A 27,172-nucleotide genomic window follows, 5' to 3' on the forward strand; every position below is an offset into this window, starting at 1 on the left:
GTGGCATCTTGCTGGTCAATGAGGACATCAAGCCACTCTCTGGTGCCATATCATGTATCCTCCCACATGGCAGAGGAAAGACCTCGAGCTGAATCAGCATGGATAGAAACAGCAAGGTGTCATGTGGCCTCACCTGTGCCTTTACTGCAAGTGTTGTCTGAACCAGTAGGCATCGTGTGAGGGGGTGTTGCCAAATACCAAAGACATATCCAGAGTGGAGGTTGCAGTCTCCTGGCTATGCAGATGGAATCCTCCATGCTCCTTGACATCTTTCGTATTTAGTAAAACAGCTCCTCGTGAATCTTGCTGTGCATCTGCACCAGTCTCATCCTGAACAGATGCCATTGAAAGTCTTCAGCCGAGTCCTATGGGGCAGGAGAAGGTGCACAGGTCATTCTCCTCCCTTTATCCCAACAACTTCTTTCTGTTTCCCTCAAACCCCCACTCCTGATTCACTACACCTGGTACCCAACTGCAACTCGCTAATGGGTGGAGTATATCTCCCCGTGGCATGCATCCGTCCAAACGAATCCCTTGCAGTGCATTCTCTATAGTGCTGTGGCGCAATGGGCATAATGGCACACTGTTTTTCATCACAATCTCGTGTATCCTCTTCTTCTGGGTGGGGTGCTATGGAAATCAGGTGGACTATTCCAATATTTTGCAAACACAGAGGCAGAAACACTTTATGATGTTGCAACAGCATGGATGGTAATTATAGTGTATATTATCAATCAAAGTAGGTGTAGTAATCACAATGAAATATTGAGTGAGGTTACCAAGCAGATGGCCTCCCTCTTATACATTTCTGTCTGAGCCGAAATGGAGATAAAGTACATAAAGTACAGTTTTCATTTTCCACATGGGTGGTGGAGGCAATTCTCTCTCCTTGGTTCACTTTGTATGTCCTGGTTCTTCCAAAATGTATCACTTCGCACTTGTCTGAGTTAAATGCCATCTGCCATTCCTTTGTCTGCTTTCCCAGTTGATCAATATCCTGTTGTAACCTTAGGCAACTTCTTCACTGGCCACAATTTTGATGTCACCTCCAGACTTACTAATCATCCCACCTACACTCTCATCTGAGTGTTTTTTCACTTGTGAATATTCACCTGTAAATGGCGGGCATATTTTACTGTGCAATCATAGGAAAATTTATGAGACCATCATAGGAGCAGAATTAGGCCATTCAATCCACCGAGTCTGCTCTGCCATTCAATCATGGCAGATTTTGTTTTAACCGCCATTGTCCCACCTTCTCCCTGTAACCCTAAACTCCCTTACCATTCAAGAAGCTATCAATCTCTGCCTTAAATACACCCAATGACTTGGCCTCCACAGCCCTCTGTGACAATGAATTCCACAGATTCACCACACTCTGGCTGAAGAAATTTCTCCTAATCTCCGTTTTAAAGGGACATCCCTTTATTCTGAGGCTGTGCCTCAAAGGATGACGAGTGGTAAACTTCTGTCAATTTCACACACTCAAATTCAGTTTCCAGTATAAACTAGGGTAGAAGGGGTGAATTTCAAATTGCAACTGAATTAGGTGTGGAAGTTGCAAACCTGCCCACATGTCAGCAATGTCAGAGGTAGAGCGATGATGAAATTCACCATCCATTTCAATGGACCAACCCAGCCTTTGATTACTTGAGGATCAAGACCTCACACCCGGCAGGAAACTCATGGTCTATAAGGCGGTTGTGATCCCTGCCCCCCTACATGCTTCTGGACTATTTAAAGCAGGAACCTCACAGCACTGGAAAAATACCACCTATTCCCGTCTCTATGAAATCCTCCAAATTTCCCGTAAGAATAAAGAGAACCAACGTCAACATTCTCTCCCAGGCACAAGTTGCACTCAATCGGTTCCTTTGGTCAGACCTAGTTGTTCACATCCCCACCAGCTGACTTCCGAAACAGATCTTTGTTGTGGGAAGTACCAGGTGGACAGAGGAAAAGATGCACTTAATCTTCTTGAAAACATCCCCACCGACTCCTGGGAATCACTGGCCCATGACTGCTCAGAGTGCAGGAGTACAGTAAAAACCTCAAGTCCATGCCAGAGGAACATGTGGGAAGCACAGATTTTGCCACAGATGGAGTAGGAGAAATCTGATAGGCAGGTAGCTGGGTAGTTCCACCCTTTAGCAGAAGCCCAAAAGGCACCTCCTGCTGCACCTGTGCCAAAACCTGTAGTTCCCACTTTGGGCTCAGTCATTTCAGAACTGGAGCAGAAGCAGAACATCCTTGGTCCGGGCAGATGCCCTAAGAACAGGAAGACCACCATAACAGGCCCGACACTGATATAACTGTAGTGTTTGTAACCTGGCAGAATTTCTAGACCACGATCCCATTTTCTAATAGGGTGTCAGAACCATGCTTACTCTTCATAGTTTCATTAGCATGATTTTGGTCAATAAGTGTCTTGGGTACAACAAGCAGGAATTCATCATATGGCTAGTCAGAGTGAAATAATCAGGAATTGTTTGGCCTGCTTCAGGGTCTTTCACTGTGAATCTTACACTTTTTGAATAAATAAAAGACTGGATAACATATGCAAATGTTTAATTTGTAAATGACACCAGACAAGGTACAGAATCAAGAGCATGTACTGATTACATTGATTAGCAAATGAAGACACAAATGCAAGGTTTTGCATATTGGGAGTCAAACTGGAAGACATAAATATGGCAATATTTGTCTCTTATATGTTATAAAAATTGGCATTAAAAAACAGGGCATGAATGAATATCCAGTGAAATATTTTTAAGACCTGGTTGGCCCTAATTACATCGTACTTGGAATGAGAAATTTTTCTCCTATTGTGGAAAAGTAAGTGTTTAGGTTGAAAAGAACCTAATGTGTAACTATGTCCAAAAAATGTAAATTCACAATAAAGAGAATGGAATCCCGGGTTGTATTACCAAATTATTTTGCCTCAACTCAAAGCAGTTTAATGTAAAGCTTTGCAGTTTTGGTTGGTGTCAGTAGAAGGGATGTGGAGATATGACATGATTAAAAACAACATAAAAAGATCAACAAAATTTAGTCCTCCTATTCTAAGGATGAGGTAGGCAGAATGTTTAGGTCTGCTATGGGGCTCTTCAACTGCAACAACGTGTACTATATATTTCATGAGGAAAGGGCGTACCAGGGAAGTCACTGGAAAACATAGGAGGCAGTAGAGAATCATCTTCTATGACATAGCGCAAACAAGGGCTGCAGTTAGTTACAAGAACACCAGAATATTTTAGTAACATCTAGTACTTGAATTGTCAATTATGGACCGAACACAAATAAATGGGATTACTATTGATGAGAACTGAATGGTGAGCATGGGCATGGTGGGCTCATGGGCCTGTTTCTGTGTATTATGGCTTCATAATAGCTACACATTCCAAAGCTTCTTGGAGGACGAGGTTTTCTTAACAATTACTTCTTGATATTTTCAAGGATGTAGGAAAAAACATCCCACTGTATGGCTCTCTGGATTCCTGGTTGACCCAGCCCTACTTTGTTTTAAATAATGCTGAGGAAAATTTCATCCCAATACCACTGACGTTCCATCATTTGACAACAGCCTATCGAGGGACAAAAAATATATACAACCTTCTCATTTGCCCTCCAATGGATACTGGTGATCTTTAAGGTTTCAAGGATTTTTAGAGCATGTTGTACAGTATGTGGTCAACAGCTTGTGGGAAAGCATCACACGTCAGATAAGGAGCAGGGGTTGTTTTGCCTTCATCTCCAATTCGATATTTGCCTTAAAAAAAATTTGAATAGAAAGTGTCAGGAGATATGTCAAAGACTATTCTTGCAATATAGGACATACCACTCACAACAATAAGATTTCATTAAATAGCTGCAGAGGTTTTAAAGTGTTCATTTTTTAAATAAAACAAAAACTTGATAATGCAAACTGAAAGGCAGCTCATAATCAGAAAATGAGGTGAAGGATGAAAGCTCAGAGTGCAGGGTAGCACTGAACTGAAGAGAGAAGGAAAACACAGATGGTGAGTTCAACTAATACCAAGCTTGGGTTTATAAAATTTGCAGGTTGGAGAAAAAAAGGAAGAGCAGGCAAGCTTTAGAGTACTGAGACCCTGAGAAATTAAACAGAAGAGTACGAATACGTGTAGTGAGAAGGAGATAACAAACTTTCATTTACATGCTCTATATATAAATTACATTTTATAACCTCATGACACACTAACAAGTTTTACAGCCAATTACTTTGAAATGTAGTTACTGTTATAACACAGAGAAAGCAATAACCAATTTGTTTGCAGTAAGGGCTCATGAAAAACAACACAGTAATAAGTAGATCACATGGTTTGGCAAGTCAGTTGAGGGACACGTATAGACCAGAATATCTCTGGTCTTTGAAATAGTGCAGAAGGATCTTTTACTTCAACCAGAGGGCAGACTGAACCTTGTTTAACTTCTCTTCCAAAAGACGGCAACCCCAACAGTGCAGTTCTCCCTCAGTACTGCACCGAGTGGCAGCCTGGACTTTTGTGCCCTGGGGTGGGATTTAAATCAACTGAGACAAAACTTCAGACCCTGTATCTTGCAGTGAATACAGAATATAGAAGGATGAAGGGAAGTAAAATAAATGCAGCATGGTATATTTATGAATTAGGAGGTAAAAGGAAATTTAGGTTGAAACACCCCTTGTAATATTGATCAGAGATAAAGTTGCAGGAGCACAGAATGAGAGGTTTAAAATTAAACTTTCCTCATTTAGGATATTTCTTCCAGTTTTTTTCTTGTTAAAAAATATTCATGGGATTAAAGTCAGATGCAATTCACTGATTCTACAAGCTATACATTACAGTCGGGTTAATTTCTGCACCTCAGGGCAGTTCAAGACAATCATGCTATTTTCATAAATATATTCAGGTATATTTTCATTGAAGTCACCTCCCATGATATTGTAGCAGCTGTTCTAGTAGAGTTAAGTGCAATAATCTGAGGCAAAGAAAAGGTTACAGAAATTAAGTGTGACACAGGATGTGTGTACTGCATTAACAAATGTTAATATATCACATGGTGAAAATCTGTTTCCTCTATACACCCATTCATGGAAAATTGCATCAAAGTCGCAGACAGAGATGAACAGGGTTCCTCGGTCACCTTTTCTACTGGGAGATTCTGTACTGTGTAATAAAGCAAGAGCAAAACAACCATACACTGTAAGTTTTCCACGTAGTTAGTTAGAAACAGACTTACCGGTTTTTACCAAAATGCCCAACATTCCAGCACTCTGTGCTCCACCAACATCATCCCTAACATCCTGCAAACAGAAAGAATTCTCCTGCTAACATTTCTTCCTTTCTATATAAAATACATAGCTTAGGGATGTGACAGAAAGGAAAATCAAACAACAGACAAGCAAAGATTAAAAAGACTGAGAGAAGTCATGAAGAAAACTTGGAATAACTCAGGAAACTCCCAACAAAAGAAAGCAAAATAATAGTTAAAGACTGGAACAGATGGAGAAGTTCAAAACAATCCTGTGGAGCAAGAAGCACTTTGCTTTGGCTATCACGCAAGCATATTGTACATTAGCAATGAAGAGGTTCAGGAAGAAGCAGTTAATTGTAGAGAAGAATTAAAGAATTAGGATAAGGTTAAAGACATTTGTGATGAACCAACAGCAAATTTGACCACAATTTTTCAACCATTCTTAAAATCAACATTGTGCAAGAGGATGGGAGGGTTGAAAATATAATACCTTTGACTAAAAAGACAAGAGCCAATTGTACATCATTTGTCTTAATCAATGGTAGCAGAGATGCTAGAGGCCATGCATATGGGATAAACTTTCTACTAACTCAGAATGACATGGATTTATAAAGAAAAAGATCCATAGATTTATGCAAGAAAAGGAACGTCTGACAAATATAACTTGTTCTGAGGAAGTAACAGAGTGTACGGATAAAGAAAATGCCTTGGTCGTTTTGCCTGTTTTATAAATTATTGTAAAAAGACTTGTTCAAAAATGAAAGTACGTGGCAATAAAGATCATGTGACAACTTGGATAGTAGATATATATGCCTACAAATTCTAGTGCTCCAAACTGGTTGCACTAAGACTGACATTGCAGCAGGACATTGAAAGAATGAAGGAAAAATATATTTATTTTTTATAGTTTGGTCCTGGAATACTTTTCCTGGAAAGAAAGATATAGATCCTTTGTTTAACTGCATATTTATTGCTGCGTTATATCAGTTATATCTGAAAATGACACTTTCATAGTTGGGGTTAATCCAAAGCTGAAAGAAAGGGACAAGCCAGAAACTCAGAGGATTAACTTAACATTGAAGGTTAGAAGTGACTGGGTTTTTATAACTCTAAGAGATACAGTTATAGCAAATTTATCTTTCATTCAGCTGTCTGCTGCTCAATAAAATCATCATAGTTACTTATAGCCTAAGCAATAAAGTGCATTTTCCAAAAGGTGAGAAGACCTTCATAGGAAGCCAAAATACAATTTCAAGAGTTTTACATCTACGGCGCACAAGTAAGGAAGCACTTCCAATCATGGAAAGCAGGGGCTCACTTAAAATGGTTGTCTACATTAAAGGTGCGCAGATCTCTGCAAACATATGGCAATTCATTCTGAATTGAAGGCAGGTTGAAGCAGAGTGCAGCAACAACCTAAAATTATAATCAACTTTTACTTAAGGAAATGTTCCAAGGCATGCAACAGAAGTCTTAACAAACACAAATTTTGACATTTAGCCACGGAGAGGGACATCAGGAAGATGAGCAAAGGCTCATTAAGAGGGTTAGATTTAAGCAACTGTATCAACGTAGAAAGGCAGAATATTAAGGAGAAAATTCTAGAGCCTGGGGAGGAAGGTAGCTGAAGGTAAAATTGGGAGAGTGAAAGAGGTCAGAATCAGAGGAGCGAAGAGTCCTAGAGGCTGACAAGGATGGAAGTGGATGCTGAAATGGTCAGGGGCTAGTTAATTGGGGAAATAAAAGAAGGATTTTAAAAGCAAGTCTTTGCCAGAGGGAAGTCAACGTCGGTCAGAAAAGCACAAACAAGTTGGGTGAAGGAAACTTGGAATGAGTTAAGACAGCAGAATTCTGGATGTTCATAGATGATTTAGGGTAGAAGATGGGAGGTTGACCAGGAGAGCATTTTAATCTCTAAACTCCACTATTCAAAAGGCTTGAATGGGGATTTGTTTCAGCAGCAGATGAGCTGAGGCAGTGATGGAGTTGGACAAGATCAAACATACGTCACCAATCATAACTGCCTCCTCTGGTCGACATCCAATGCTTCGGAGAGCTTCGAGGAAGAACTGTTTCTCTGGTTTTCCTACTACTGTGGCCTTGACATCTGTTGCATATTCCAGCCCAGTGATAAAAGGTCCTGGTCCAAGAGATAATCCATCTACTTTCTTGTAGTATCTTGCTTTGTGTATGGCAATTAGAGGGGCACCATCTAAAATTAACCTACAGAAAAGCAGGAGCAGGAGACAGAACAAAACTGAACTACATGATCAACAATGAAAAGTATTTTTTCCTCAACAATATTCTTCTTTCTCTCCTTTTTCTTTGCTACACTTATGGTTAAATGGTCTGGTATTCTTGTCCTTTGTGTTCTTGTTTTCTTGTCAAATTTCTTGTCCTCCTCTGTGCCACTACCTTGGCGCTGAAATAGATTCCCAAAGTTTTAAACTATTTTTCTTTTTTAAATGATGATTGGAAATGCTAAGTAGCTCACTATATTTTATTTCAATATATATTTTGCAGTGGCTTTCCATGGTATTCTGAAGTGAGCAAGTTTGCTATCCTGATCTATTACAGAGAATAGTAACCCAATGATCCTAAGCTTTTTAATATGTAAATATCACTTCTTATGGGGAGAAAAAAAATGCAATAATTATCTTGCCGTCATAGATGCACTGACCAGATATTGTATTTAATATGATTGGTGGGATAAGCTCTTCCAGATAATGCATGCCTGGCTGTACCAAGCACTCATTCTTCCTACTTTGCACCCTAGTTTTTTGATTGTGTGCCAGAATACAATATGCAATACTGATCAAAGAAGATAAAAGTAACTATCAAATAGGATAAGATTAAACGTCTACCTTCTTTGGACTTGAGAAGACAGATATTTATCAACCATTGTAACTCTGACATTGCAACCTGAATATTGATCTTACCCTTTTCATTACACTCAAAATGCATTTCAGTTATAAAAAAATGCTCATTGAAGTGCAAGAAATGTGAAATGTGAGGTGGTGTGATGGTGCCAAGCTCTTGAGCACTGTTCCTGATAATCATTCATCATGTAGTGCAGAGAAGGTTCACTAGACTGATTCATGGGATGAAGGATTTGTCTTGTGAGGAAAGATGGAGTACACTGGGACTATATGCCATTAGGAAAATGGGAGATAAGATCTTTATTAGTCACATGTACATCGAAACACACAGTGAAATGCATATTTGCGTAGAATCTTCTGGGGGCAGCCCGCAAGTGTCACCACGCTTCTGGCGCAAACATAGCATGCCCAAAACTTCCTAACCTGTACGTCTTTTTGGAATGTGGGAGGAAACCGGAGCACCTGGAGGAAACCCACGCAGTCATGGGGAGAATGTACAAACATCTAGTGAAAGGGTTTGATAGGATAGATGATGCGAGCATATTTCCTGAGTAAGGGAATCTACAGCTGGCAGTCCCATTGTAGAAGGTCACCCACTTAAGACTGAGCAAAGGAGGAAATTATTCTCTCAAGAAGGTTGCTAAGCCTTGGAATACTCTACACTTGGAGGCTGCATCATTAAACATTCAGGTCATAAACTATAAAGGGAATTAAGAATTGTCGAAATCAAAGAAACCTAGAAATCTGAAATACAACAACAAATGCTGGAAACACTCAGCAGGCTAGACAGCATCTGTGGATAGAAAAACAGAGTTAATGTTTCAGGTCAAGACCCTTCATCAGAACTTACTGACAAAGGATCTTCGACTTGAAATGTTAATTCTGTTTCTCTTTCCTTAGTACTACCTAACCTGGTAGGTGTTTCCAGCATTTAAGAATTATAGACATCAAGCAAATAACTTGAAATGAGGACAACAATCATAGAACATAACAGCACTGCCTGCTTCTCTCTCTAACAAATAGACCGTAATCAGTGAGGATAGGCAGCAATACCTCTGGCATGATTATTCTCAACACTGGTGCCCCACAAGGCTGCGTCCTCAGCCCTCTACTCTACTCCTTATACAGTCATGACTGTGTGGCCATATTCTGCTCTAACTCCATCTACAAGTTTGCAGATGACACCACCGTTGCAGGCTGTATCTCAAACAGCGATGAGTCGGAGTACAGGAAGGAGATAGAGAGCTTAGTGAAATGGTGTCATGACAACAACCTTGCCCTCAATGTCAACAAAACAAAACAGCTGGTCATTGGCTTCAGGAAAGGGGGCGGTGTACATGCACCTGTCTACATCAATGGTGCTGAGGTCGAGAGGGTTGAGGGCTTCAAGTTCCTGGGAGTGAACATCACCAACAGCCTGTCCTGGTCAGATCACGTAGAAGCCACAGCCAAGAAAGCTCACTAGCGCCTCTACTTCCTCAGGAGGCTAAAGAAATTTGGTGTTGTCCCCTTTGACTCTCACCAACTTTTACAGATGCACCATAGAAAGCATCCTATCTGGATGTATCACGGCTTGGTATGGCAACTGCTCTGCTCAGGACCGCAAGAAACTGCAGAGAGTTGTGGACACAGCCCAGTACATTACGGACATCAGCCTCCCCTCCTTGGACTCTTGCCTTTACCTCTCGCTGTCTTGGTGAAGCAACCAGCATAATCAAAGACCCCACCCACCCGGGACATTCTCTCTTCTCTCCTCTTCCATCGGGTAGAAGATACAGGAGCCTGAAGGCACGTACCACCAGACTTAAGGACAGCTTCTACCCCACTGTGATAAGACTATTGAACGGCTCCCTTATACAATGAGATGGACTCTGACCTCACGATCTACCTTGTTGTGACCTTTCACCTTATTGCACTGCACTTTCTCTGTAGCTGTGACACTTTAATCTGTACTGTTATTGTTTTTACTTGTATTACATCAATGCATTCTGTACTGACTCAATGTAACTGCACTGTGTAATGAATTGACCTGTATGATTGGTTTGTAAGACAAGTTTTTCACTGTACGTCGGCACAAGTGACAATAATAACCAATACCAATACCACAGTACAGGCCCTTCAGCCCACAATGTTGCACCAACATGTTATCCTGCTCTAAGATCTATCTAACCCTTCCCTCCCACATAGCCCCCCATTTCTCTATCATTCATATGTCTATCTAAGAGTCTCTTAAATGTCTCTAATGTATCTGCCCCCACAACCTCTGTTGGCAGTGCATTCCACGCTCCCACCACTCTTTGTGTAAAAAATTCCCCCTGACATCCTCCTTATACCTTCCTCCAGTCATCTTAAAATTATGTCCCCTCATGTTAGCCATTGTCGCACTGGGAAAAAGTCTCTGTCCACTCGATCTGTGCCTCTTAACATCTTGTACACCTCTATCAAGTCACCTCTCATCCTCCTCCTCTCCAAGAGGAAAGCCCTAGCTCACTCAACCTAATCAGATTAGCAATTACTCAGAGGACGTTGTAGCTTACTCCTGCTCCTAATTCATATGTTCTTAAAAGTCAAAGAATTGGTTTACAACTCAGTGCAGATTACAAATGAATTTCTCTTACTTTCTTACTATTTGGATTGCACAGCATTTATAAGAGATTGAGAAAATACAGTCTAGGGAGAAAAAGATCGCCTGCCCCAAGATTTCATGAACCAGACTGAATGTTAGAGTCATGGAGTCGTAGACAGATAAAACATAGAAACAGGTCCTTTAGCCCACCATAGTTAGCGCCAAACATCAAGCACCATAATTACACTGAACTACCCCATTTTATTCACTCCCCATTCCCATCAACTTCCCCACCCCAAATTCAACCACTAATCTATACACAAGGGACAATTTATTGACAAATTAACCTTGCACATCTTTGGATGTGGGAGGGAGGTGGACCACCTGGGGGGTGGAGGTGGGGTGGGGTGGGGCGGGGAAGATCTACATCATCACAGGGAGAATGGGCAAACTGATTTCAGTAGGTTCTCATGCTGCTGAATAAAGCTGGGCTTCCATGGATCTTGTTTTACTGCCACAAAATGAGTTTAATAGTTGCAACCCAATTCCCACAACACAAAACTACCCCAAATTCAACACTAAGTTGATATCACACTGATATAACAAATGATGACAGTAATGCAAGTAATGTCATCCAGGAGCTGACTGAGTCAAAAGTTTCAAAAGGAAACATATCTTAAGGAGAGTTGGAGCTTTAGATTCCACTCAACCATGCCTTAACTGATCTGTGAAATGGCTGGTGAAGTGTCTGGATTTCACTCCTCATCTCAAGCACTGCTAAATTAAGTTAGGATTTACAAAAGGTACTGGATCACTATTTATTCCTGGACTATTTTCTTTCATCTTTAGCAAACCTTTACCTGAATGCCTTGTTCATTGTGTCATAGTTAAAGTGTTGAGGAGCTAATCCAACAACCACAGCATTAGGATCACTTGTGTCTACTCCTGAAAAAGAAAACAATTCTAATTAAACATTTGATGTCTTTAGGTTGGAGCAAAATATGTGCAGACGCCAGATGTTTATTTGTAACATTAAAGTAACCAAATTTTAATTCATTTCACTATCCTATTTAAAATGAAATTCTTATAATTGCTCTCTATATTTTCCATACATTGTTTCATCAAGATTTCTGGTTTCTTCCTTCTATTATGTGTCCATCAGTTTATCTGATGTGATCCTAACTAGGTGCAAAAAATTTTTTTCTTCAGCTGTTTACCAGGGAAATGTACCCAAGTTGGTTTCCTGTTACTTTTTATCTGTGAAGTACCTATTCTTAAGTGGATAGCAACCAAGCCTAAAGAGCCTCACCCCCACCAGAACCCGATGAAAACAAATATTCTTTGCATTGCAAAGCAAATGATCAATAAAAATACAATCTAGAAAGAATCTGAAGCAGTTCCTGTCTCAAAAGTTCAAAACTGTATTGAATGTTGCCTTTAGTTTTGAACTCTCACCCTGGTGGATAAATTAGAAATCAGTACACCTTAAATAAAAGTCAAAATGCTGGAAGCACTCAGCAGGACACGCAACAGTCAATGACTTTTCACAGGTTGAAAAGTTATTGACCTGAACATTAACTCCGTTTTCCCTCCCCACATATGCCAACTATTCCCAGCATTTTCTATTTTTATTTCAGATTTCCAGTATCTGTAGTTTTACGCTTTCCATAAGAGGCTGCAGACGGTTGTAGACTCAGCCAGCTCCATCACAGGCACAACCCTCCCCACCATCGCGGATATCTTCAAGAGGCAGTGCCTCAAGAAGGCAGCATCCATCATTAAGGACCCTCACCATCCAGGACATGCCCTCTTCTCGTTACTACCGTCAGGGAGGAGGTACAGGAGCCTGAAGACCCACACTCAATGATTTAGAAACAACAGCTTCCCCTCTGCCATCAGATTTCTGAACAGTCCATGAACACTACCTTATTGTTTCTTTCATTTTGCACTATTTATTTATTTTGTAACTTATAGTTTTTTTTATGTCTTTGCATTGTACTGCTGCTGCAAAACAACAAATTTCACATCATATAAGACTGATAATAAACCTGATTCTGATCAGCCTAATTTCTAATGGGATTTGGTTGACTGTAAATGGGTTGTTATCTGCTGAACATCATTAGAACTGGAAATGTCTTCTTTTCATCCCTGGAATCATCTGTAATGAAGTTCAGATGATAAGAGTAACAATGAGCCAGTGTGTTTCAATCCATGTCATTAGATAGCAAACCAGCATTTAGAGACTTTGTTCTTGTCTCCATTCACTGTGGTTGCCTGGAGTGAGGCCATAAACCCGCTAACTTTACTAGTTAAGTGGCTCACTTAGATGATTTCACAAGTGAACAAATACAATAGGAACTATTCAAGTATTCCTTTGATAAAAGTGCAATTTCTGATGCCAACACTAGTGTAACACTGTGAAATGAATTCTGTTCTCCACAGAGGCTACTGAATTCCACCTAGAAAGAAAGTTTCACAAGTGCCACTGAAGTAAGGCCATTCATGGACTGCAGTTAATTGTTAGACCGTGAGAAGTATTTCGAGCCATTACAAGAAGGATTAGCAGTCAGAAAGAAGATTGAAAATAACAATAGTTCACTAACTTACAATATATCTAGCTGATCAATTTATCTTCTATTCCAATACAGTTCTAAGTATTGCTTAACACACTGATCAAGATCCAAAGATTAATATTTCAGTTAATCTGTTTAGTCACACTGATAATTAAGTTAGAAATGCTGGCTTACTTCAATGTTTGTTTTTAAACATTAATAAAATTCAGTGCTGGGCATCAATCATTACAATTTTTTATCACCTCATATCAGTAATAAACACCACATCCACTGCCCCACCTTCAATGTGCTGTCACATCCTCAAAGAATTCAATCAGGCTGGTGAGGCACGACCTGCCCCTCACAAAGCCATACTGACTGTCCCTAATCAGCCAATGCTTCTCCAAATGCCCCATAAATCCTGTCTCGAAGAATCTTCTCCAGTAACTTACCCACCACTGAAGTAAGACTCACTGGTCTATAATTCCCAGGGTTATCCCTACTCCCTTTCTTGAACAAACGAACAACATTTGCCACCCTCCAATCATCTGGCACTACTGCTGTCACCAGTGAGGACACAAAGATCATTGCCAAAGGCGCAGCAATCTCTTCCCTCGCATCCCATAATAACCTTGGATATATCCCATCTGACCCCAGTGACCAGTTAATTTGTTTCAGGAAGTTTGGTTTGTAGAAGGAAGGATGCTCTGCAGACTGGAGGAGCTACTTTTCACTTCTTCAAAGAGTGGCATAAAATATTCTCACCTGAACAAGTAGTTAGGGCCTTAAGTTAATATCAACCACAAGATTGACAACATGTGACTCAATTTATACTGCAGAGACAAATCAGCCTAGATCATATGCTCAAATTCTGGAGTGAAGTTTAAACTCTCAAAATCTCTTTCAAGATCTACAAGTGCTAGCATTAATTGCAACTTCAGAATTGCAGATTGGATTATAATTCAGGCTCCAGAGGTAAAAGGAGTTTAGAGGTAAATGGTGCTTGGCTCATTGCATGACCCACCCAAGAATCAGCTTACCTTCAAAATCTTCAAGTGCACTGTCGTCTACCAATAGTAAAGGTCTGACCTGTTTCTGCTCTACAAGGTTCCTGGCAGCAGTCAAAGACGTGAAGATCTCATCCTCATGGATGTCAAAGTTGAGTTTCTGCAGTCGTTCAAACAGAGTTCGTTTACATTCCTTAGTGGTGTTAGTCACGAACTTCACAGCTACAGGAGAACTGCGCAACCTAAGCATGCAAAATTTTACAAAAAGCATGTTAGTTTCTTTGTCAGATAATTGCATAGAAATGGTTCTACATTAAAACAAAGAATTGGTAACAGAGCTCTGTGTGTGTGTGCGCATGCTCACGCACTCATGCATTATATACAATGGAAGTTGCCTTATTTCAGCCTTAGCTACAAACTAAAATCAGGATCATAATTCAAATCTGAAGAAAAACCTGGTACTATTACTTATAGAAACTAACATGGTTTTTAAGATTTCAATAAAAGTGTAATTTTTAAACAATTTAATTCAGTGCTGCTTGGGAGCTTAAAAAAGATCCTTGAAATCACAGTATGGCAACAGCCCTCGGAGTCTGCAGTCTTCAGGATACAGGCTTTGTTGAGTAAAGTCTGTAGGGGGATCCCAACATTAGCTATTTGTTCAACAGAATGACATCAGTGCAATTCAGGTAGGTGGGTGGTGATTCTTTTCTGACACTTTTATAGCTTACAGTTTATTAGCTCAGTTCAGACAAGTGGAAAGCACTTGCTGCACCATGTGGAGGGTCATGGATACTTCCAATGTTCGAGACAACCACATGTGCAAAAAGTGTCTCCAGCTACAGTAGCTTTAACTCTGCATTTCAGAGCTTTTGAGAAAAGTGACCATAATAAGATAGAATTTGATCGTGAGTTTGAAAGTGATGGTGTTCACTGTAAAACTAGGGTCAAATCTAAACAAAGGCAACTATGAAGCTACAAGAGGAGAGTTGGCTGTGGTTCATTGGGAGAACACGCAAAGGTATAAAAATGAATCATAGAATCATACAGCACAGAAATGGGCCCTTTTGTCCCATGTCATCCTTGTCGACCATGATGACTATGGTACATTTTTGGTCTCCTTACCTAAGAAAGAATGTACTTGGCATATGTGTGCAGCAAAGATTAACGTGATTGGTTCCAGGGATGGTGGGCTTTCTGTATGAAGAGAGATTGAGTAGATTGGGACTACATTCTCCAGAGTTTAGAAAAATGAGAGGAGATTGCATCAAACTGGCAACAATTTTTAAATGGCTTTACAGGCTAGATGCAAGGAATATGCTTCTTCTGGCTATTGAGTCTTGGTCTAGGCAGTTTTTAGCATAAGGGGCAGATCATTTAGAATAGAGATGAAGAAAAATCTCTTCACTCAGAAGGTGGTGAATCTGTGAAATTCCCTTCCCCAGAGGTCTGCGGAGGTACAATTGTTAATTCAAAACGTAGATTGATAGATTTTTGGATTTTATGGGAATCAAGGGATATAGGTGGAATATGGCGCCAAGGAAAAAAAAGTCACATTCTTGATGAATGGCAACAGGTAGAAAGGGTCAGATGGTTTATGCCTGCTCCCATTTTTTTTATGTTTTTATGTTCTCTGATGAAAGCTCATTTACTCTCTCCACATATGCTGCCAAGGACATGAGAAGGAGTTTACTCCAGGCCTGAAACAGGAGTTAAAACCTACATTGAAAAAGGTATAATTTTGTTTTGGAGCTCTCTTCCAGAAATTGAGCTGCCTTCACCTCACTTCTCAAAGAGCCAAGGACAACTACATCTATATACAGTCCTTAGTGGCACTACTTCAGGCCTTAGATATAAAAATGCCTGAATGCAAAGTCAAGGGGATCAGGATTGTGAACAGCTTAGGTATTAGAAAAACATGTACCATTTTGAAGAGAATTCGTAGAGATCAATAAGTTTGGATTTTCTTACTTCTGCAGTGCCTCCTGGGCACCAGATACAGCTGAATCTTCAATGTGCAGTGTTCCACTGAGGTCTATTAGAACAGCCTTTAATATTCGTCGAGTTGCCATTCTCTACTAACAGGAGGAACCTATTGGCATGAAGACAAGCAAAAGTAGAATTAATATAACATGGACAGTGTTATAGGATGACTGATCACCATCTTGTGTGGAGATGCACTTGTAATGACAGAACTGCAAATTTGTATTTGTACTTGAGCTATGTGTTGTCCCAATTTTGAGTTCCCACTTCTGTCTGCTGCAAAGTAACACAGTGCCACAAGGTTGATTTGATAAAGCGCGTTTATTAGCAATATACTGCGGGAGAATTCTCCTCAAACTCTCATGCAGAGTCTTCGCAGTCCAAAGCAGCAGACAGTGATTTATACAGATACTGTCACACACACTTAACGAATTCGGCTCCACAAGTTTCAGTCAGGCCTCAGAGAGCCTAAAACAGACATCGCACCTATTGTCCAACATAATTGAGTTATAATCAAGAGATTCAAAGACAGGTATCACCCTCATTGTTTAAAACAAGCTTCCTCCAGTCTGTTTATTACACCCACCACCCTTATCATTTAGTATATTGGCCTGCCACCAAGGTCCCAGACACAGCAATTAACACCTTATCCATTGAGTCAGCAGCTTGCGTTCTCTTGCTTGCTTGCGAGGTATTTTTTCTATCAGCTATGGTTATGGTGACAGTTTTTAACCCTTTACTTCCTCATATGGGTGCAGTTGAAAAGGCTGCATTTCACTCCAAGTTGTCCTGACAAAGGTTATGGAAGGCCTTTCTCTAGAATCACTGTATGATGCTCCTAGAAGTTTATCAGGAAGGGAGTGTCTGGATTTTGACCCCGTAATGAAGAAGCAGTGATATTAGCCCAAGGAATGAATTGATTTTAAAATCTACAGTTCAGATAAGACAGAACAAAACCAGTAGTACCAGATATATTTCAGTCTTTTGCCAAATGTATTCTCTAAATGGAAGAATGAGTTCAAAAATCAGGACACTTCCTCTAGTTTTATTTTTTCTGTCAACTTTTTAAAAATAATTGCATGCTCTTTTGTTTTTTTTAATATATTATCTTCTCTCCAGCTAAGAGGAGCATGACAGATAAATAAGTAAAAAAATATAGTTGGTTTATATTGAAATTTAGAAAAGCAGCCCTTGTCACGTGAGTAATGACAATTTTCCACTTTGTGCACTAGTGCTCCTAGCAATTTGGGCTAGAATCTAAACCAAGAACCAGATATGGAAGGGCAGTGTATTAACCAACTCTCCTACAAAGCGCAATAACAATCTGCTGGAAGAACTCAGCAGGCCGAGCAGCATCTGTGGGGGTTTCGGGTCGAAACCCTGCACCAGGACCCAACCTAAAATGTTGACAATTCTTTTCCTCCCACAGATACTACTCAACCTGCCAAGTTCCTCCAGCAGACTGTTTGTTGTTCCAGATTCCAGCATCCGTGTCTCCCACCAAATCCTTAGGAAAGGATATAGAACATATTCAATGTGCAACGATAATGGCGACACTTGCAGGCTGCCTCCAGAACATTCTACGCAAAAAGATGCATTTCACTGTGTGTTTCGATGTACATGTGACTAATAAAGATATCTATCTAAATATTGCACAATAGAACATATGCAATGTGCCAGTAAGATTACACTGGTATTCAATAAAGTATGATTTTCTCATATTTCCTTATGATACAGAAGGAGGCCATTCTGCCCATCATGGCTCATGGAACACACCCATCAGTTGCATTTCACCACTTACCTCTTTGCAACCTCATCTCTCACACACCCATCACCTCCCCCAACATTCCTGCCAACCATCTATACTGGTGGCAATTTACAGTACCAAATAAATCTACTAATATCTCTTTGGAAAATAGGAGGAAATTGGAGAACGTGGGGGAAACCCACAGGGACACAGGGAAAATGTACAAACCACACAGAAAACATCCTAAGTTAGGATCAAATAGACCAGTGCAGAAGCAGCATTAGTTTCTCTGTCATTGTACTGCCTTAAAACGTCACTGTGCTGCCCAGTGGAAGTTCCAATATTAAAGACGGGATCAGTGTTATCAAGTCACTTCAGCAAATAAAACTGTTACTGGTGCCAGAATGAAGATGCCAAAGTCTTATTAAGCAATACTATTGCTCGTCATTAAGCCGTTAAATCTAGGTAAATTCGAAGGTCATGGAGAAGCTTATTGCTATCAGACCTCGGGCAGTGATATGTCAGAGGATACACCTGTCCTTCAAGTATAAGAAGTGTTCTCCAATGGCACATTAGGTGGTGCGGTAATAGAAAGAGCTCAAGTTGAACCCCTAATCAGCACTGTGTTTTTGGCAAACATAGCTTGCACTGTTCTGGAGATACGACAATTATCTTCATCCCTCCTAGGGTACGAAATGGGACAAAAGTAAAATGATCCTGTCAAAGCTGTGGTGGCAATGATAAACCATACAATCAACTGTTGTGCTAGAAAATGTGAGCAGCTTGAGATCTACAGTTATTAAAATCAATGATGAGGCTGGAGAGCTATAAGCTGCATCAATAGATGAAACAGTGTTTATCACGTTCATGATGAGATTGGAGCAGGACAGAGAACAAAAAAGTCTTTCATTTATATATTTTTTTAAAGACCTCTGTGTGCCACAAATTGTTTTACTGACAACTTAGTTGTATTTGAAGTGTAATCAGTTTTGTTATAGGGAATGTGGGCAACATCTTGGATACAAGCACTCACATACAGGAGTTAACTATTTAGGTTGTTTGATTTGAGGGATAAACATTGACCAGAAGATGGTCATAATTACTGTTTCTGAAGTCCCCTGCCAGAGCATTTCAGGTACTGTATCTGTGGCCATCTTCAAGAAAGGAGAAAGATACAATTGTGATAACCACAGCAGAATCTGTCATGGGAAAATCTGTCAAGGATCTTCCTCATCTGTCTACTCCCAGAGGCTGAAGGGTTGCTCCCTGAACCTTAGCGTGAATTCTGTCCACCAAGAGGCACAAGACTTTTACCACACAAAACATAAGTTTTCTACAGATAGCCTTTTTTGATCTTACAAAAGTCTTTGACTCCATCACAAGAGGGACTGTGGAGCATCCTTCTCAAATTCTGCTCCCATCAGAAATTCATCTTAATCCAATGTCTGTTACATCATAGCATGCAAGCTGTCTACATCAGGTACACATCAGAGCCCTCAGTGCAAACTGGTGTAAAAATATTTTATCACCCCAACACTTTTCTCACTTTTTCTTGCACCAATGATTTGCCCCATCACCAGCAAACTTCCCACTGTTGTGGAGCTAATCTACAGAACAAATTGGTAACTTCAAGTTATAGTGCCTCCATTCCAGAACTCAGTCCAACCTCAGTCATAGAGCTGCAACACCCAGAGAACATTAAGCAAGTGCACAGAGGCTGAGCTCCATCCTGTTGACTTACTCACTGAAACGTAGAAGGGAACGGGACTTAGATTAAACACCCCCAAAACAAAGATCCTTTACCAACCTGTCCCTGCTGCAAAAGCTCCACAATGAGATCCTGGACCACTGCCCATCAATGAGGGCATATATCATCATAGAAATTCACCACCACCATCGGTGTACCAGCACAGCCTTTTATTGTTTGAGGAAGATTTAAGATCAAGACCTTAAACCTAGCACCAAACTCGTGGTCTACAAGTGTCTAAAATCCTCACCCTACTGGACTGAGTATCTCAAGTCTCTATAACAAAACATACAAGACCATATACAAACAGTGGATGGAATGCATAATAATCTGTACAATTGCTCACTGTCCCATCAACGAGGAAAGTACCTGGCCCAGATGGCGTCCCTGGCTGTGTGCTCAGATCTTGTGCTGATCAGCTGGCAGAAGTATTTGTGGACATAGTTAACCTCTTCCTGCTTCAATCTCAGGTTCCCACCTGTTTTAAGAAGACCACTATAATCCCAGTACCAAAGAAAAGCAAGGTAACATGCCTCAATGACTACCGACCAGTGGCTCTGACATCCTCCGTCATGAAGTGCTTCGAGAGGTTGGTCATGGCACGCATCAACTCCAGCCCTCAGACAACCTGGACCCACTGCAATTTGCCTATCGCCGAAACAGGTCTACAGTGGATGCCATCTCCCTGGCCCTACACTCAGCTCTGGAGCATCTGGACAGTAATGACACCTATGTTAGACTATTATTTATTGACTACAGCTCTGCCTCAATACAATAATCCCAAGCAAGCTTGTCACCAAACCCCAAGACCTAGGACTCAACACCTCCCTCTGTAACTGGATCTTAATTTTCTAACAAACAGACTGCAATCAGTGAGGATGGCAGCAATACCTCCGGCATGATTATTCTCAACAATGGTGCCCCACAAGGTTATGTCCTCAGCCCACTACTCCCTATGCACTCATGACTGTGTGGCCAGGTTCTGCTCTAACTCCATCTACAAGTTTGCAGATGATACCACCGTTGTAGGCTGTATCTCAGACAGCGATGAGTCGGAGTACAGGAAGGAGATAGAGAGCTTAGTGGAATGGTGTCATGACAATAACCTTTCCCTCAATGTCAACAAAACAAAAGCACTGGTCATTGACTTCAGGAAAGGGGGCGGTGTACATGCACCTGTCTACATCAATGGTGCTGAGGTCGAGAGGGTTGAGAGCTTCAAGTTCCTGGGAGTGAATATCACCAACAGCCTGTCCTGGTCAAATCATGTAGATGCCACAGTCAGGCAAGCTCACCAATGGCTCTACTTCCTCAGAAGGCTGAAGAAATTTGCTTTGTCTCCTTTGACTCTCACCAACTTTTGCTGATGCACCATAGAAAGCATCCTATCTGAATATATCATGGTTTGGTATGGCAACGGCTCTGCCCAGGACTGCAAGAAACTGCAGAGAGCTGTGGACACAGCCCAGCACATCACGGACACCAGCCTCCCCTCCTTGGACTCTTTACCTCTCATTGTCTTGGTGAAGCAGCCAGCATAATCAAAGACCCCACCCACCCGGGACATTCTCTCTTCTCTCCTCTTCCATCGGGTAGAAGATACAGGAGCCTGAGGGCATGTACCACCAGACTTAAGGACAGCTTCTACCCCACTGTGATAAGACTACTGAACAGTTCCCTTATACAATGAGATGGACTATGACTTCATGATCTACCTTGTTGTGACCTTGCAGCTTATTGCACTGCACTTTCTCTGTAGCTGTGACACTTTACTCTGTACTGTTATTGTTTTTACCTGTACTACATCAATGCATTCTGTACTAACTCAATGTAACTGCACTGTGTAATGAATTGACCTGTACGATTGGTATGCAAGACAAGATTTTCACTGTAACTTGGTACAAGTGACAATAATAAACCAATACCAATACCCAATCTACCTTAGAATCTGTGGTACCCACAAGGGGGACACAATTGAGATATATAAAATTATGAGAAGTATGGATAGGGTAGACTGCAGGAAACTTTCCCCAATATCAAAGGCGGATAAAACAAGAGGATATAGGTTTAGGGTAACAGGGAAAGAGACTCAGAGGGGATTTGAGGGCGACCTTCTTCACCCAGAGTGGTAAGCACCTGGATTGCAATGCCTGAGAGAGTGGTTGAAGCTGGGTCGCTCACAGCATTTAAGCAGTGTCTGTAGATGAAGACTTAATTGCTTAGGCATTGAACTCTATGGACAGATGGGGTTAAGATGGAGGGGTGCCCACTGGTTGGGGTGGATAAGTTGAGCTGAATTGTCTGTTTCCATGTTGTATGATTCTGATTCATTAGACTTTTCAGCCATCTTAAAATCCACAAAACTGGAATGAAAGTCACCTTTGACCCAGAGTTACTGGCTAAGACTTCTCCGTGGATTGTCACCTTGTCGTGGTGGAGAAGCTTGTGTGGTCCTGAGATCCCGAGAGCGATGCTGTCTGGAGCTATGCTCCTGGTGGGGTCACCCATGGCAGTAAGGTCGATGGTGAGGTCCCTGACAAAGAACAATCCAACCAAGACCTCAATGGTGGAACAGGCGGACGAAGTTACTTCGAACTCAACGGCTGTGAAGGCAGATGAAGGCTGCAACAAATCCATCAGCTCCAATCGTCGTGGTTTCCATGCCATTGGAATCAGTTGGTTGATTTGTGAAGTATCGTGTGCTTTTTGTAGTGCAACATCAAGTACACGTTAAACAAATACACGCAGAGGCATCTTCGCTCTGTGGGCTACTTCTCAAGTATTTCGGCGATCGGGGAAGGGCAATGGGAGCAGGCAATGTGGTGGCTGGAAGCTAACAACCTTCCAAAACAGCCCGTTGATGACTCCCTGAGACTCATAAGCCACTTGAGAGCCCATAAATAGATCAATGGAACGAAGACCATCATCCTCGACCTCGAGGGATAGCCATGACGACGACAACTGGCTAAGAAAAGATATTGGCCACAACACTAGGGAGAACAACCTACTCTACTTTGAAATGGTGCCATATAATATCTTGCATTCATCTAAGAGTCCAGATGAAACCACAGCTTTACAGCTCATCTAAAAGAAGGCACTTGGAACAAGCCAGCATTGCCTTAGTATTCACAGGAATATCAACCAAGGGTTTAATGCTCAACTCTCTGGAGTGGATCTTCTGGCTCAAAGAAGGTGTTTCCACCAACCAAGGCACAGCAGATACTATAATATATACCTCTAGTGCACACTTCAATTAGCTCTCAACTATTAGTGATAGGCAGTGATATTCCTGTATTAGATAAAACATTCATAACCATAGCAACTACCACTCAATGAATGTTATTGGTAGTTACAAGAATGAACAGAATAAAATCTATTCATATATCGGACTTACTACCGAAGGCTTTAATGGGGTGCTGATGAAGCCCTAGTGTAGCAAATAATACCAGTTGTTCCATGTCCATCATCTGTATCATCACATTGGCTTAATTATTAGTCCCCATTGCCCCATTTAGATTGTAATTGTGATTGGTTTATTCTTAAACGTACTGAGATACAGTGAAAAGCTTTTGTTTGCAATGCCATCCAGGCAGATCATTCTGTACTCAAGTATTTTGAGGTAGTACAAAAGGAAAACAATAACAGATGCAGAATATAGTTACAGAAAAAGTGCAGAGCAGGTAGGCAAATAAAGTGCAAGGGCCATGATGAGGTTGACTGAGAGATCAAGAGATCAGGTAGGAACCCCATTTTACCCTAATAGTGTTAATTGTATAGCTGGCACTTAACAGTGTGTGCTAATGCACACATTATTTCAAGTACAAACACGAGTTCACACTTTGTGATTTTTTAAAAAATCTGATTACCCATTTGCACTGATTGTGACGACAAGCATCTTTAGTGAGCAATTCACATTTCATTGTATGGAAAGAATGCATTAATGTTCTATCAGTTTGAGACTGTATTGTCCAAGTTAAGGCTACCGTTTAAATGCAAGCAATTCTCTTATCAAATGAGCAGTTTCATCATTTTGTCATTTAGAGTACCAGAGGAAACAATAACAAAATCAGAAAATGTTGCAAAAACTCAGCAGGTCAGGCAGCATCTGTGGAAAGAGAAACAGTTAACATTTTGGGTCTACAACTGTTCAACAGAATTGGGGGGAAAAGAGATGCAAGTAGAAGAGAAGGTGGAGCAGGGGAGGTATGTAGAACAAAAGAAATGTCTGTGATGGGATGAGTCGAAATGGTTTTGCTTTATTTAACCTACATTTTGCTACTACATAGACTAACTTATTTCTCTCTGTCTCAGGTCTGATGAGGAGTCCTTCATCTGAAACATTAACTGTTTCTCTTTCTACAGATGCTAACTGACCTGATGAGTTTTCCAGCATTTTTCCATTTGCTGTTTTTATATCATGTTGGCTCAGCTTTTCTTATCCATCTTGTAGAAGTCCAGCCTGCTGGGCAGGTCACACTACCTCACTATGAACAACTAATTACACAGATTGTTTTTTGGGGGGTGGGTGGCGGGTTGTGAGGAAATCAGGTTTCCAATGCTGAGAAGGTGGGTCTGCCCTAGTGCAGCAGCTTTCTTACTTAAAAAAAAACTTTTTTTAAAGAGCCCTTACATTTTTATCATCTGCTTAAAAAGTTTTTTTTAAACGTAACCACAGTCCCAGCAATTGCTATAGTCCTATGCCTGTCTAGCCTTAGCCCCCGACACTAGCAGAAACCGGGCATTGAACTAACAGCTGGGAATGTCATGTTACAACTTTAGAAAACGTTGCTTTTGCCACACCTGGAGTATTTTCTACAGTTCTGGTTGCCACACTGTATGAAGGATGTGGACATGATTGTGTTGGAGATGGTGCAGAGGAGATTCACCAGGATGTTGTCTGGATTGTGTTTGTTTTCCGTGGAGCGGAGGAGTGACCTGCTAGGGTTCAAATTTAAATTAACAAAGTTATGAGGGTAGATAACTAAAATCTTTTCCCCATGGAGCGTCACAGCTTCGGCACTTCATGTCTGCCCGGAGACAAGAGGGCAGTGGTTTAAGGTGAGAGGCAGAGGATTCAGAGGCGACCTGAGGGGGGATTTTTTCACAGTTGGTGCTTGTCCGGAATGTGCTGCCGGAGGAGGAGGTGGAGGCTGGTCCTCTCGACGTGCGAGAGGCATCTGGATAAATTGTTGAATCACCAACGTATAAAAGGCTACGGGTAAATGGGATTAGTGCAGACGCGAACAGCAGGCAGCATGGACACAACGGGCCGAAGAGCCTGTCCAGACTCACGCTGCTGGAGGACAACGTCACCGCAGCACCGCCTTCCCACCTCATGTCACCTCGTTACCGGGCAACCGGCGGCAGACGTTCTTCCTTTCAACGCGTTCGTTGTTCCCTCTTTACGGCGTTGCTTCTGCCCTTTAATCAAATTTAAATTCTCTTAGTGACCAGTGTTGTTTAAAACCTACACTCCGCGATGTATTTTTTCTTCTGTCCGTCAGCTTCCGTCGCTGCCCGTATCTGCCGACCAGCGGGCCGCCCGCAGCGGAGAGCGCCCTTGGCGAGAACGCGGACCAACCGAGGAGTATCAGGAAAGGAGTCAAGATGAGCCCAGGCTGGCGAGGAGTGACCTCCCACATGAAGCAGGAGGACTCGTTCAGCTTTTGGCTGTTGTGCGCGATTTAGGACTTGGGATTCTTCTTCTCCTTTAGATTTTCAATACTTACCTCCAAGAAAAATAGCATATTCTAACTGATAGGCATACAGCACGGTAACATGGCATTCGGCCCACCGTATCCGGGCAGACATCAAGTGCCGATGCCGTGACACTTCATGGGCACATCGAAATACGGCCGACCCCCGCGTTACGGCGGCTCGGAATACCGGAATACACCTTTACAGAATTCACGTATCACTGGCTAATTTTTTTTGTGATACGGAATAAAATTCGTTTTCGCAGAATTTGTGCGAAAAAGAGGTAAATAAATGAAGACAAAATTTCAACTCGTGTTTCTTGACACAAGCACAGAAGACACGGCTTTGCATTACGGAAATTCGCGATACGGCCTGTTGTCCAGGAATGCAACCCCCCCCCCCCCCCCCAATAACTCCCATTACGCGGGCATCGCCAGTACTACATACATGTCAGAGCACCTGCCTCTACCACGCACTCGGGCAGTGAATTGCAAGTTTCAACCATCTGGTGAAAAGATGCTTAGCTGCGATTCCCCCTAAATCTCTCACCTTACCTGAAATCTATGCCCTCAATGACACCTTTGCTAAAGAGATAAGCTGTGACAGTATCTGCGTCTACCACTCATTCAGGCAGTTTGTCCCAGATTCCAATCTCACTCTGAGTGAAAAATTCCTACCTCAGCCCCCCTCTAAACTTCTTGTTGATTACCATAAGCTTATGCCCCATCAGAATCAGCTTTCTTAACACGGACTTGTATGATGTGAAATTTGTTGCAGTGCAAAGACATAAAAATTACTATAAGTTACAAAAATAAATACATAGTGCAAAATAAACATGGGTTCATGGACCATTCAGAAATCTGATGGCAGAGGGGAAGAAGCTGTTCCTGAATCAGTGAGTATGGGCCTTCAAGCTCCTGTTCCTCCTCCCCAAGCAATGAGAAGAGGGTATGTCCTGGATGGTGAAGATCCTTAGTGACGGATGCCGCCTTCTTGAGGCACTGCCTCTTGAAGATGTACTCAATGGTGGGGAGTGATGTGTCCATGATGGAGGTGGCTGAGTCGACAACCCTCTGAAGCCTCTTGCAATCCTGTGTATTAGAGCCTCTGTAGCAGGCTGTGATGCAACCAGTCAGAATGTTCTCCACCATACATCTATAGAAATTTGCACGAGTCTTTCGTGACATACCAAATCTGCTCAAACTCCTAATGAAGTTGAGCCGCCGGCGTGCCTTCTTTGTGATTGCATCAATGTATTGGGCCCAGGATAGATCCTTTAAGATGTTGACACCCAGGATCTTAAAGCTGCTCACCCTTTCCACTGCTGACCTCTCAATGAGGACTTCCCCTGCCTGAAGTGCACAATCAATTCCTTGGTCTTGCTGACATTGAGTGCGAGGTTATTGTTGTGACACCACTCAAGCAGCCAATCTATCTCACTCCTGTGTGACTCCTCATCGCCATCTGAGATTTTACCAACAGTGGTGTCATCTGCGAAGTTACAGATAGCATTTGAGCTGTGCTTAGCCATACAGTCATGGGTGTAGAAAGAGTAAAGCCGAGATCATTTTAGAACCCTCTGCTATGAGGAAGATCAAGCAGAAGATACAAAAGCACGTACCACCAGGCCCAAAGACAGCTTCTATCCCGCTGTTATAAGACTATTGAATGATCCCCCAGTACAATAAGGTGGACTCTTGACCTTACAATCTACCTCGTATGGCCTTGCATCTTATTATCC

General features: G+C 41.6%; 1 protein-coding gene across 2 annotated transcripts; it reads right to left on the minus strand.

The window, feature by feature from the left end:
• Window positions 1–2,557: 2,557 nt before the first annotated feature.
• hdhd2 (haloacid dehalogenase-like hydrolase domain containing 2) lies at window positions 2,558–25,657 on the minus strand. 2 transcript variants are annotated; one of them, XM_052035793.1, is made up of 7 exons: window positions 25,206–25,657; window positions 16,229–16,349; window positions 14,291–14,499; window positions 11,559–11,643; window positions 7,260–7,476; window positions 5,239–5,302; window positions 2,558–3,769 (listed from the first exon to the last, which is right to left on the minus strand). In XM_052035793.1, exons 2-7 carry the CDS (start codon window positions 16,327–16,329, stop codon window positions 3,666–3,668), a joined length of 780 nt encoding a protein of 259 aa, XP_051891753.1. In that variant the 5' UTR covers window positions 16,330–16,349; window positions 25,206–25,657; the 3' UTR covers window positions 2,558–3,665. The 2 variants fall into 2 exon arrangements, with proteins under 2 accessions (XP_051891753.1, XP_051891761.1); XM_052035801.1 differs by lacking the exon at window positions 25,206–25,657 and adding an exon at window positions 25,027–25,144 and having other exon boundaries at window positions 2,564–3,769.
• Between the last annotated feature and the right edge of the window lie 1,515 nt (window positions 25,658–27,172).

This window comes from Pristis pectinata, chromosome 2, assembly GCF_009764475.1.
Source record: "Pristis pectinata isolate sPriPec2 chromosome 2, sPriPec2.1.pri, whole genome shotgun sequence".
Classification (NCBI taxonomy): domain Eukaryota; kingdom Metazoa; phylum Chordata; class Chondrichthyes; order Rhinopristiformes; family Pristidae; genus Pristis; species Pristis pectinata.